A 13,842-nucleotide genomic window follows, 5' to 3' on the forward strand; every position below is an offset into this window, starting at 1 on the left:
GCTGACTGTTATCTGAAGACAGTTTAAATTGATCGCAACCGCCATTAGATTAGATGGTTACCTAATGTGACACAGTATACGAATTTGAAAAAGGTTTGTGATAATTTATCTTTCAGCGCAGTGTATATAGCGAAAGATTTTTAAACTAAACTAGCCTTGCTCACGAAGGGAACCGAAATCACCTTTAACCTCTTAATGCAGAGAAACTTGTGTTCAGTGGCCATAATTTTCCTCTAGTTAAGTATGAGTATACCCTACTAATTTTTATTTTCCTAAAATTAATAATAAACGGTGTTTTGATATGAAGATATCGTGCTTTTATTTGTGTTTAGAGTATCTTGCATGTGCATTACGTAAAGTCGAATTGCGAAATTTCCATAATTCATTGAAAATCCAGTCTCTGGCCGATATTGTCCTATTATCTGGATACGCTACTTGGTAAGATAAGACTGGGAATCGGAGATTCGCCACATATCCGTTTCGTCTGTAATCTAGACCATATGTTGTTGTCTTCAGTCCGAAGACTAATTTGATACAGCTATCCATGCTACTTAATCCTGTGCGAACTCTTCATCTCCAATTAACTACATCTACATTTACGTGGCTAGAACAGCGTGCAGAAGACACGAACACCTGTATATTTCCATGCGAGCTCTGATTTCCCTTATTTTATTATGACGATCGTTTGTCCCTGTGTAGGTCGGCGTCAGCAAAATATTTCCGCATTCGGAGGAGAAAGTTGGTAATTGAAATTTCATGAGAAGATCCTTCCGAACGAGAAACACCTTTGTTTTAACGATTTCCGCCCCAAATCCTATATTAAATCGGTGACACTCTGTCTCCTATTGTTCGATAATAAAAAAAGTGCAGCTCTTCTCTGAACTTTCTCGATGTACTCCGTTACCCCTATCTGGTAAGGATCCCAGACCGCGCAGCAGTTCGCCAAAAGCGGACGGACGAGCGTACTGAATAGCAGTATCTCAAGTAGGTCTGTTGCGTCTTCTAAGTGTACTGCCAATATAGCGCGTTCTTCTGTTCGGCTTTCCCACACCATTTTATGTATGTTTTCTTTTCAATGTAAACTGCTCGTAATTATAATCCACAGGTATTTAGAAGAATTTACAGCATTTAGATTTGCGTGATTTATCGAGTAACGGAAGTTTCGCGGCCTCCTTCTAGCACTCATTTGAATGACCTCACTTTTCTCATTATTTAGGGTCAATTTTTGCACCATACAGATTTTTTGCAGTTGATTTTGATGTTCTCATGACTTTACTAGACGACAAACGACAGCTTCATCTGCAAACCAAAGTAGGCTGCTCAGATTGTCTCCTAAATCGCATATATGGCTGAGGAACAACAGAGGGCCTGTACTACCTCGGCGAACGTAAGAAATCACTTCTGTTTTACTCCACGACTTTCCATCAGTGACTTCTCAGACAGGAAATAAAAAAATCCAGTCGCACTGAGGCGATATTCCTTAAGCGCGCAATTTGATCACAAGCCCCTTGTGAGGCACAATGTCAAGGCCTTCTGGAATGAAGTCCCTTGTCGATAGCATTCAGCTCTTAGTGTGAGCGAAGTTGTATTTCGCAAGAACGATGTTTTCTAAATCCATGTTGACTGTCTGTCTGTAGACCGTTCTCTTCTAGGTAATTCATAATATTCGAATGTTCCAAAATCCTGGTTCTTGTCGACGTTAATAAAATGGGCCTGTAATTTTATGGTTTACTCCTACAGCCTTTCTTGATTATTGTTGTGGCCTGTGCAACTCTCCAGGTTCAAAATGGTTCAAATGGCTCTGAGCACTATGGGACTTAACTTCTATGGTCATCAGTCAAAAAAAATGATTCTGAGCACTATAGGACTTAACTGCTGAGGTCATCAGTCCCCTAGAACTTAGAACTAGTTAAACCTAACTAACCTAAGGACATCACACACATCCATGCCCGAGGCAGGATTCGAACCTGCGACCGTAGCGGTCGCGCGGTTCCAGACTGTAGCGCCTAGAACCGTTCGGCCATTCCGGCCGGCCAACTCTCCAGTCTTCGGGTACGGATCTTCGGTCGAACGAGTGGTTGTATGTAATCAAGTATGGAACTATTGCATCAGCATACTCCGGACGGAACCTTATTATTAAATTATTACGTGATTCAGTTCTGGAATATTTACTTAGTCTTCTATGGTCATTCCAAGCATGTGTGTCAATTTTTACCTCTCTATCTACATTATTCCGTGATTTATTACGTTTTCAAATTTATACTGACTTTTTGATCACCCTGTACCAACGCGGCTGAAGGGGAGCGGTATCTTATGACCACTACAAATGTTTTTAAAAAATACATATTTCGTTAATTGTTGAGTTTTACCCACAATATACTTTTTAAAGAGATACTGATATGCAAGTAGAGTCTTAAACTTGAAAATATAGAATACTGGTGTGACATTCATTGTGAAAAGTCACATCTATTATTAAACTTAAATTTTTGTGTTAAGTTTAACTGAAAAATATAAAACATTTATGGAACCTGATAAAATTCTTCATCAAAAACAATAAAAAATTTCAAAAATTAAAACTATAAAATACCTGAGAGTATTGTCAAAAGGTGTGCATAAAGTAGCCCCCCTCCCTCCCATTCCTCTTAGTATTGCGGGGGTTAAACTTAGCGTACCTCGAAAAACACTGAACTCACTGAAGTATGCCTTTTTCATTGCCGAAATATCTCGCTTGGCAACAGATCACTGCAAAGTTTCGTATCTTATTGCGTTCACTTGCTAGAAACTTCGATTTTTTTTTTCCAGTTTCATCAATATTCAACACGTAGCAAGTATGAAGTTTAAAATTTCTATCTCTCATAATAATCACGTTATGAATTTAAGTATGGCATCAAAATACATGACGATGGCCTAAGCAGAGAAGACATACGAGGGCTATTCGGAAAGTAAGGTCCGATCGGTCGCGAATTGAAACCCACAGTGAAAATCTGACGAAACATTGCATACATATGTTTGACAGCGCCTCTGGTGTGCCCGTCGATCGTCGTGACGTCGCTCTTTTCACTTCAGGGCGCATAGTGAGCATGAAAAGATGCCTACAAAATAATGCCCCCCCTCTCCACCCCCCCCCCCCCCCCCCCACCCCCCCCGGCCACGTATGAGTGCAACTGTCATGCATTTCGTTCTTCATGACAGTTCTCGGCCGCATTCTGCAGGGGGCAATGAAGATGCTAAATACAGTTGACGGATGCGTGTTTGTTGCTGTTAGGAGTAGTTTATCTTCCAGCGAAACCGAAGTAGATAGTTCCTATAAGTTAGTATGGGCAGAAGCCATTCTTGCCAATCGGAATAAATTAATAATTGGATTCTTTTACCGCCCTCCCAACTCTGATGATACAGTCATTCCAAGCATGTGTGTCAATTTGTACCTCTCTATCTACATTATTCCGTGATTTATTCAGTTTTCAAATTTATACTGACTTTTTGATCACCCGGTATTGCTAAGAGTGTGATAAAAGATACTGAGGTTCTGGACTCTACTTACACATCAGTACCTCTTTAAAAAGTATGTTGTTAATACAAGCCAACAACTTTTTTTTTTTTTTTAAATGGGCATGCAGTACCACCACCACCTCTCCCCACTTGGTAACACACGTTACTGAAAATGTGCTGGTATTTTTATTTATTTAATCGTGTCCAAGCCATAGACAACCCACATATTACATATACACACAAATACACACATGTATTAATAAAACAAACCCAAAATGGGGAGTCACATTACAATATAAAGACAATCATAGTATATATATATCATATCACATCACGTCCCGCCAAAATTCAGCGCATTTGACTGCCACTGCCGTAGCGTTTGCCAGATCTTCTTTCCTGCACACTTCCCCCATGTTGCTGCATTCCAGGAGATGGTCCATTGTTTGGGTGTGTCCGCACTGGCACGTGTCCGTCCCGTCTCGGTATCCCCATTTACACATGTTTACGTTGCATCTGCCCACTTCGTTGGGTGAGATTAGAGGTGCCTGGTCTCATGTAGGCAGTGGTGCTTGCCATTTTGACAATCTGGCCTTTTGTTTTGAGGTTTCGGGCGGTTGAACTGAGGTGAGGGAACTCCGTCTTGATTTTAGACGTGTGTGTGGAGGGTTTTGTCCGAAGAGAGGATGGCGCTGGTCGCGCAGCTGCTTGAGGCGCTCTGCTTCGCTTGCTATAGCTCGTCTGATGTTGGGTGGAGCTATGCCTCTAAGCAAATAAAGTTGGCTAACCGGGGTGGGTCTTCGGCATCCCGTGATTACGCGACGGGCATCGTTCAGCAGAGGATCCACTCGTTTCGCATGCGCTGATCTTTCCCAAACTGGGACAGCGTATTCAGCAACCCAGTAGCAGAGCGCAAGTGCCGACGTACGTAAAGTATGTGGGTCGGCACCCCATTTTGTGGAGGTGAGCTTACTCAGGAGGTTGTTTCTTGTTGATAGTTTGCCCCTGACCTTGTCTACATGATGTCTGTAAGTAAGTGTGCGATCAAGGGTGACGCCTAAATAACAAGAAGTGCTGCTGAACGCGATCCGTTGGTTGTTCCACGTGAAGTTTAGGGTATGTTTGGCGTCTCGGTTTCGAAGATGGAATAGGCACGATAATGTTTTTGCTGCGCTCGGGCGTAGGCAGTTGACTTCGTAGGATGGCGTTAGACCGTTGAGGGCATTCGTAAGGCTAATTTCTATGTCGTTAAAGTTCCGACCCTGCACGGCTATTGCAAGATCGTCCGCGTAAGCAAAGCTCCTAGTCCCTGGTGCAACTGGTTGATCATTCACATATATGTTGAAAAGAGTGGGTGCGAGGACACTGCCTTGGGGTAGTCCATTTTTCTGGATACGCCATCGGCTTCGCTACCCTCCTAGGTTTACGATGAACCGTCTGTTGCTGAGAAGAGTTGATATAATTTGTATCAGCCCGGAATCATTAGTCATAGCGTATATTTTAGTGAGCAGCAGTTTGTGATTTACAGTGTCGAATGCGGATGAGAGGTCGACTTGTGCTAGTATTGCAAGGGTTAGTTTCCCGGACGGCAATATTTCACCGGTTGCAAAACAATTAACATGACACCCGATCTAATTGATATTAAGGACAGATTTCTGACATAGAGGCAGTATGAAAATCCAACCCATCGGTTAATTTCGGATGTTTTATCCACTTTTTGCAGGAGGTAGACCTTAAATCGTTTTTCTATCTCGCGAAGAAGAGCGCCGTGGCGGCTGCCTCCACAGAGTACTTGTCGCGGCAACTCCCCGTTGCTTTAAATCAGACTAGGTTAGGTTGGGTGCACCACCGCTCGATGATGATGATGATGATATGATGATGATATGATGATGATGATGATGATGATGATGATGATGATTGTGATGAAAAATGCCAGTAGCGTGCAAATTAACAGGATGTGAGTACGCAGTCGCTTTCGAGTGTCCATGAATACACGGTCACAGTCCGATGCGCAAGAGCCCGCCGCAACGGTAGCGAAGCGTAGACCGGCGGTGGCCGAGACGTCCGCGTTTGCATGCAGCGAGCACGAGGCCGGGCCACCTGCCCTAATCGGCTTACTGCTAGGCCGGAACACCGTCGGCGCCGCGCCGAGGAAAACAAAGGTGGCTCTTACCGTCTTTTGTCTTCCACCCCTGTCCCCTCATTCACATTCTCCGCCTATCTTTATTGTGACAAGACCCTCGTAAGCTTTTTCGCAGTTAAAAGGAATTCTATTTATCTCCCAGAAAGGTTGGGCATTTTCTTGTCGCTGTGGCTTTATTCTTCAAATTCCCTTTGTTTAATTAAAAAAACTTAATGCTTAGCCCACCTACTTCTCCCCAGCTTCAGTAGAGTGGTTAAACACAGCTCGCCTGCCAGGAAAAAAAGAAAAACTTACTACCTCGCACCGTTCTGAACATCGCGATTTATCATCACTGAAAAGTAGAGGAGGCAAACACAGCTCGCCTGCCAGGAAAAAAAGAAAAACTTACTACCTCGCACCGTGCTGAACATCGCGATTTATCATCACTGAAAAGTAGAGGAGGCAAATCTCCCACAGTAGTCTATTCTGACTGTACAATAATCTACGCCTTTCTATATTAGGTAATAGTACACTACTGGCCATTAAAATTGCTACACCAAGAAGATATGCAGATGATAAATGGGTATTCATTGGACAAATATATTATACTAGAACTGACATGTGGTTACATTTTCACACAATTTGGGTGCATAGATCCTGAGAAATTAGTACCCAGAACAACCACCTCTGTCCGTAATAACGGCCTTGATACGCCTGGGCATTGGGTCAAACAGAGCTTGGATGGCGTGTACAGGTACAGCTGCCCATGCAGTTTCAACACGATACCACAGTTCATCGAGAGTAGTGACTGGCGTATTGTGACGAGCCAGTTGCTCGGTCACCATTGACCACACGTTTACAGTTGGTGAGAGATCTAGAGAATGTGCTGACCAGGGCAGTAGTCGAACATTTTCTGTATCCAGAAAGGCCCGTACAGGACCTGCAACATGCGGTCGTTCATTATCCTGCTGGACTGTAGAGTTTAGCAGGGATCGACTGAAGGGTAGAGCCACGGGTCGTAACACATCTGAAATGTAACGTCCACTGTTCAGAGAGCCGTCAGTGCGAACAAGAGGTGACCGAGACGTGTAACCGATGCCACCCCATACCATCACGCCAGGTGATACGCCTGTATGGCGATGACGAATACACGCTTCCAATGTGCGTTCACCGCGATGTCGCCAAGCACGGATGCGACCATCATGATGCTGTAAACAGAAGCTGGATTCATCCGATAAAATGACGTTTTGCCATTCGTGCACCCAGGTTCGTCGTTGAGTACACCATCGCAGGCGCTCCTGTCTTTGATGCAGCGTCAAGGGTAACCGCAGCCATGGTCTCCGAGCTGATAGTCTATGCTGCTGCAAACGTCGTCGAACTGTTCGTGCAGATGGTTGTTGTCTTGCAAACGTCCCCATCTGTTGAGTCAGGGATCAAGACGTGGCTGCACGATCCGTTACAGCCATGCGGATAAGATGCCTGTCATCTCGACTGCTTGTGATACGAGGCCGTTGGGATCCAGCACGGCGTTCCGTATTACCCTCCTGAATCCACCGATTCCATATTCTGCGATAGGCTACAATCCGACCTTTATCAAAGTCGGAAACGTGATGGTACGCATTTCTCCTCCTTGCACGAGGCACCACAACAACGTTTTTGCCGCGTGGTTCTAGGCGCTACAGTCTGGAACCGAGCGACCGCTACGGTCGCAGGTTCGAATCCTGCCTTGGGCATGGATGTGTGTGATGTCATTAGGTTTAATTAGTTCTAAGTTCTAGGCGACTGATGACCTCAGAAGTTAAGTCGCATAGTGCTCAGAGCCATTTGAACCATTTTGAACCACAACAACGTTTCACCAGGCAACGCCGGTCAACTGCTGTTTGTGTATGAGAAATCGGTTGGAAACTTTCCTCATGTCAACACGTTGTAGGTGTCGCCACCAGTGCCAACCTTGTGTGAATGGTCTGAAAAGCTAATCATTTGCACATCACAGCATCTTCTTCCTGTCGGTTAAATTTCGCGTCTGTGGCACTTCATCTTCGTGGTGTAGCAATTTTAATTACCAGTAGTGTAGATTTTGGATAGTGAAGATTCTAAACATTTACTAATTTCCTCTTCGTAGCATTGCGACCCCCTTCCAGCGACAACTTTCGACACATTCGTTACACTGTCGTACTCTATCAGAGTTCCTCAGATGTTGCCTTCGCGTTCCTTCTGCAACTCCATAAGGAAGTAGAGAGTCTATTTTCCCTTGGTTTGCGAAAGATTTTTTGCAAGGTGGACAGCGCTAGTTACATGTGGATTGCGAAGACAGAATAGCAAGCTACATTTCCTCAGTGCCCATTTTATCCGAAGTAATTCTTATTTGAAAATAATATCACGAATTTCTTCATAAAGCATTAATCGGTTCGGCATTCGAAGCAGGCGTATCCAGAGATCAAAATATTGTGATGCATCCGCAACTGCTTACCATAATTCGGAGAGAGCGGTTGAATTTGTTTCTAAGTCTTGGATACTAATTACAGAAATTACTGTAGTTCAATCTGAAGAGTAGAATGTGATACCGATAGCTCTTTAATTAATCTCTGAACGACAAGAAAAACGTGGGTGGGTGTGCTGTGGTGTGCTGGGGGAGGGTAAAAATTGTAGAGGGAGTCAAGGATCCAGATACAGCAAATAGCTTCTGATGGATGTAGGCTGCAGTAGTTATGCAGAGGTGAAGAAATTTACAGAGCATTGGCACTGCGTGGAGATCTGCATCGTCCAACTGAAGATTACAGCAACAGCAATGACAAGACACTGTATGTTGTGTTGTGTGGCTTTTAAAATTCATCTGGTTGAAGAGAGAACCCTGATCCAGCCTGTTGTTCTATATGGCTGTGAGACATGGAGTATCCGGAAACAGGACTTCCATAAGCTCCTTGTTTTTGAGAGAAAAGAGCTTCGGAAGATCTTCGGTCCGGTTCTGGATGCAGATACAGGGGAATGGAGGATCAGATACAACCAAGAGCCTGAGGAACTATACCAGCAGCCCAACATAGCAGGAAATGTCAAAGGCCAAACGAATGAAGTGGGCCGGCCATGTGGCCCGGATGGAGGATCTCAGATGGCCTCGGAAGCTCCTGGATTTCACACCTACAGGAAAGAGACCGCCAGGGAGACTCAAGAAGCGTTGGAGGGATGGACTCCATGAAGGTTTAAACCAAGTGTCAATAGATGTGGACGGATGGCGGATAGCAGCAATGGACAGAATACAGTGGAGGAGGAAACTTGTAGATGCGTGTGGTCCACTGGGCCTGATCACGTAGTAGTAGTAGTAGTAGTAATAGTAGTAGTAGTAGTAGTGAAGAGTAGATTAAGATATCTTAAGTGGTTCCGGAACTGAAGAGCTTATTTGAATCATTGTGTATGACGCCTAGGTTAACAATGGGAAAATCTGAGGGTCAGGACGTCAAATGCGATTCATAACAATTATCCTCAAGCCACTGTTGGCATGACACTGAATGTTGCACGCGCCTTCCTGTCAGCTCCAAAAGAATGCGAAGAGATACTCATAAGTTGGGAACTGCAGGGCGACCTGGAATTGAAAACCACACATCTGTGATGCAAATGCCAACAACAGGAAAACGTGCTGCCAAAACTATGAAACCTACAACTGAAGAAAGTAATTTGGTCAGATGAGTCTTGCTTCGCACCGTTTCCAACTTATGAGAGAAACATGCAGGGGGTTCGATGATTATTTGCGCAGCCATATTGTGCTATTCCGCGGTTACTGTGTACGGCCGCATTACTGACAACGATTATGTGCCCATTTTGGCTGATCATGTCCATACCATCATACAATGTTTGTTCCCCAGTGGTGATGCTGTATTTCAAGACGACGAGACCCCCGTTCACACAGCTCGTGTCGTTAGGGCTGGTTCTGTGAGGACTAAGACGAATTGTCGCGTCTGCCCTGGAAACTGTAATCACCAGACCTCGGTATTACCAAGCCTTTATGGTCTACTTTTGAGAGAAGGGTGGATAATCGCTACGCACTTCCATGATTGTTAACTGTACTTGCCACTACTTTGGAAGAAGAATGGTATAAGACTGCACTGAAAAGCATACATGAGCTGTTTTTATCCATACCTAGACGACTGGAAGCTGTTGTGAATGCCAAAGATTTTCATACAGCGTTTTAGACATGGTTATGTGTTTTTGGTATTTCCATATTGCTGTCCAACCCCTGCACCAACTCCTCTATGTATCGTTTAAGAAACAGTGTACACCACCACAGTTTTATTAGGCAGAAGAAAATCAGAAAATAGGAAAAAGTACACCTAGGCCTGGAATCTAACTCTTGTACGCCAGTACTCTAATGCTAAACTGTATCCACTACACAAACTAAACAGCACAGAGCAACACGAATGATAAGGTACTTGACGTATATGTGATTACAGTGTTGTCAAATTACCTTTATTTGACGTTCATTTATGAAGGAAACATGCGTGGTACTCAGTTCTGTTAGACACATTTTTTGAATTGTTATCGGTCAAGGAATCGCATTGTGGCGTCAGACTCCGTGAATTTTCGAGCACCGTGTACAGGTAAATGCAGATGTCTGGCAGATGAAACTATTGGAGCTGAAGCGGAAATATCCCACTATGTCCCACAACAAATTCTGCATTTTTTTTCCAACCAAAACTGGCCGAGAAAAAAAATGTGTTGTATTATTTATTGATCGCCAGTCGTAGTATTGAATGAAGTTACTTGTACGAGTGATTGTAATGTTCCAAATTGCCGTTGTTTAATGTCCATTTTCTACTGAACATACCCATGGGACGAAGTTCTGCTAAGGAAATTTTTGTACCATTAGTATGCAAGGAATCGCACTATGGTGTCAGAGTGTGTGAATTTTTGTTCACACTGTATACTTTGTGCAATCCACTGTACAGTACCTGGCAAAGGATACCTTATCGTAACATTGCTAGTCACCCGCTTTCCCGTTCCACTCGCAAATGGAGCGGGGGAAAATCAACAGCTGATAAAACGACAGCTTGTGCGTTTGTGTATGGGTCCTAGTCTCCCTACGCGAGATGATCGTTGGAGGCAGTAGAATAGTCTGCAGTCTGTCGCAAATATCGGTTCTGTTACAGTTTCGCGAAAGGATCCTCTTCCTTCCTTGGGTTAACATCGACTCTTACGATTCATTTCTGCAGTACATTCGTACTGATCGAACCGGCCAGTAACAAATGTAGCAGCAGGTCTCTGAAAACATACTGTGTTGAAAATCTAATGTAAACAGTTAATTTAAGTTCTAAGCGAGTATTTAACAGCTTTTACTAACTTGCCACCTGTTTTCTGTTCTTTAAGAGATTTGTCTATGTTTCCTTTTTTTCAATCAGGCATTGTACTCTCATTCTCTTACTGAATTCGTATTATTGTTTTGTACTGTCGTGTAGACGCAAGGTTTCCGTGGCCAATGGATCTGTTAGCGCTGCTGTGATTGAACCCTGCTAATCTGAAATTCCCGCTTGGTTTCACGTAGTGAGAACTCTGGCTTGTTTGCTGTGTTGCAGTTCTGGGTCGCGTACGTGGACTGTAAGTCGCAGTACGAGGACGCAGTGGAGAAGACCCTGGAGCAGATAGACGTCATCAAACGTTTCATCAAGCAGTACCCCAAGGACCTGCAGTTCGTCAAGACGGCCAACGGTCAGTACCAGTTCCAACAGCCCCATACTCGTTGCTTTTCCTCCTCTTCTTTGCATCGGCATATTATTTGTTGCGTCTTTTTCACTGCACTAGTCGATATTTATGAAACAGTGTTCTGGTCTAAGAGATTTGGGGTGGCTAAGTATTATAACCAGAAGAACCAACAATCGTCTGGCCATAACTATGGGTTCTTTCATTGCTGTGTGAGAGGTCTCGTCTAACTACAACATACGAAGTATAGCTGGCTTACTACCTTATTTACTAAACTTCAGACAATCCTTTGCCACAGGAGTGAATTTACAACTGTCATTGACTGTTAGAGTATCATTTACTGCACTGATTAACAAACTCTTGTCTTGAATTTGCAATGCTGAAAGTTTACAAAAGTACATTTTCGTCTGAGACTGGAACAGCTACTTTACCGAGCGGGGTGGCGCGCTGGACTCGCATTCGGGAAGACGACGGTTCAATCCCGCGTCCGGCCATCCTGATTTTCGGTTTTCTGTGATTTCCCTAAATCACTCCAGGCAAATATCGGGATGGTTCCTTTGAAGGGGTACGGTCGACTTCCTTCCCCGTCCTTCCCTAATCCGATTAGACCGATGACCTCGCAGTTTGGTCTCTTCCCCCAAACAACCCCAACCCATCTACTTCAGCCGAGGTCAGGAACGGGGACAGAGTGCTTCCATGCTCGTCTCTATACTGACCCCCGTGCGTGCGAGGCGCTGTTTTGCTGAGAGAGGGGGCGTGTCTTCTTGAGCCTCTCCCATTTATAGTAGCGGATTGCAGCGATTCATCGCTAATATCTACGGTAAGGATGTGCGTTGCTGACTTTGGTGTGGCACCGCATCTTTGCACGGCACGACACGAAGTCGTGTCAAAACCGATGTTAAAATGTTAAAATATAGTTTCCGATGACTGCTATCGTCGACACGGTAAGAAATACAGAATATGGCTGGGATCGTAATGGCATCTCCCATTCAGAGTGCTCTAGACCTACCTTACCCGCCCTTATTCTCCCTCAGTCATTACCGGCATTTAGTGAATATACCTTGCAACCAGCATCATACTATGTAATTAGTAAACCTGCTCATTAACATAAATTTGTGTAGGTACATACAGAGTACAAAGCAGCTGACGACAGATCATAAGAAGCCATTGTAAAAGTTAATAAACACAATTTCTTAGTGTTGTATTCCTATTGTTCATGCGTTTGGACATGGAGAACAATCAATGAATTAACACGCACAGTAAGTAAACACAATAGTTTATTGAGCTCTGAAAAAACACATTTTTTGTAGCTCTCCAGTCCGTTGTGACTCTGTATAAGAAGCGCGTGAACAGATAACTCTTAAGTTGTCACAAATACACAAAAAAAGCTGCAACAAACACTGTACTACATTATCTGTACTACGATGTGCGTTCAGTAAGTCTTCTTCTTCCTCTTAGGCCTTTGTCCCGCTGTTTTCGCAGGGTCTGCGTGGTTACAATCGGTTTTGGCAAGGTTAATTTGAATTTCCTGACGACCCCCCCCCCCCCCCTCCGTACGGAATCAGTGTACCCCAGCTGTCTGCAACTAGCGTAAATCATGAAATAGTGCGAATGTGTTTCAAATACCTGCAAGGCATGTAACTGAGGCGGGAAATGGGAACCAGCCCAGTATTCACCTAGTGAGACGTGGAAAACCGCCTAAAAACCACATCCAGGCTGGCCGGCACACCGGCCCTCGTCGTTAATCCGCTGGGCGGATTCGATCCGGGGCCAGCGCGCCTACCCGAGTCCAGGAAGTAGCGCTTTAGTGCTGTCCACTAACCTGGCGGGTCGAAGTGCGTTCAGTAAGTAATGCAACTTTTTTTTCTCAAAGCTGGTTGATTTTATTCAGAAAGTCAACACACCATATTATTCTCCACTCTTCTGGCTACAAAACCCTATTTTTCAGCATAGTGTCTGTTCACCTGAGTGGCTTGTGCCGCCGTAGTGCGGCTTTCAACTTTTTCTTCGCAGGAGAGGTCGTGTGGCGTCTCTCCATGGATTGCAGTTTTGTTTCCGGTTCGAAGTGATGAACTCGTGTTTCATCGCCTGTGGCTATGTTCGGTAAAAAATTATCACGATCAGCCTCCGAACGCGCAAGTAGTTCAGCACAGATGCACGTTGCTCTTTATAGTCTCCTGTCGGACGGCGCGGAACCCAACGTAGACACCTCTTTGAGTACGCCAACTTGTGGACGAGTGTGTCACCACTGCCGACAGAGAAGTCCAGTTGTGCAGCGAGGCGTTTGATCGTAATCCGTCGATCGCTACAAACGAGTGTCTACACGTTCCAGCATTGCAGAAGTCACAGCTTTGGGCGGCCGGCCGGCACGCGGGAGATTAGACAGGTCTCCGCAGATAGTCTGCAAGCTGCGATGCTCTGGTTTTTCCCCCAAAAGACAGCTCTCTGCTTGGAACGTGCCTCGGTTACAGACGCCATTTTGAAGGCTATGTATAAGGCCACCACCTATTGAAACTCTATAAAACATATTCCGCGTTTTTTCCAACCGA

General features: G+C 44.5%; 1 protein-coding gene across 1 annotated transcript in view; it reads left to right on the forward strand.

Annotated features, from left to right (window-relative positions):
* Nucleotides 1-13,842, forward strand: part of LOC124619856 (dipeptidase 1-like) — a 539,272-nt gene that overhangs the window by 366,356 nt on the left and 159,074 nt on the right. The window contains exon 4 of the mRNA XM_047146468.1: nucleotides 11,170-11,302. Coding sequence (XP_047002424.1) covers nucleotides 11,170-11,302 — 133 coding nt within the window. The remainder of the gene's footprint in view (nucleotides 1-11,169; nucleotides 11,303-13,842) is intronic.

This window comes from Schistocerca americana, chromosome 6 (assembly GCF_021461395.2).
Source record: "Schistocerca americana isolate TAMUIC-IGC-003095 chromosome 6, iqSchAmer2.1, whole genome shotgun sequence".
Lineage (NCBI taxonomy): Eukaryota > Metazoa > Arthropoda > Insecta > Orthoptera > Acrididae > Schistocerca > Schistocerca americana.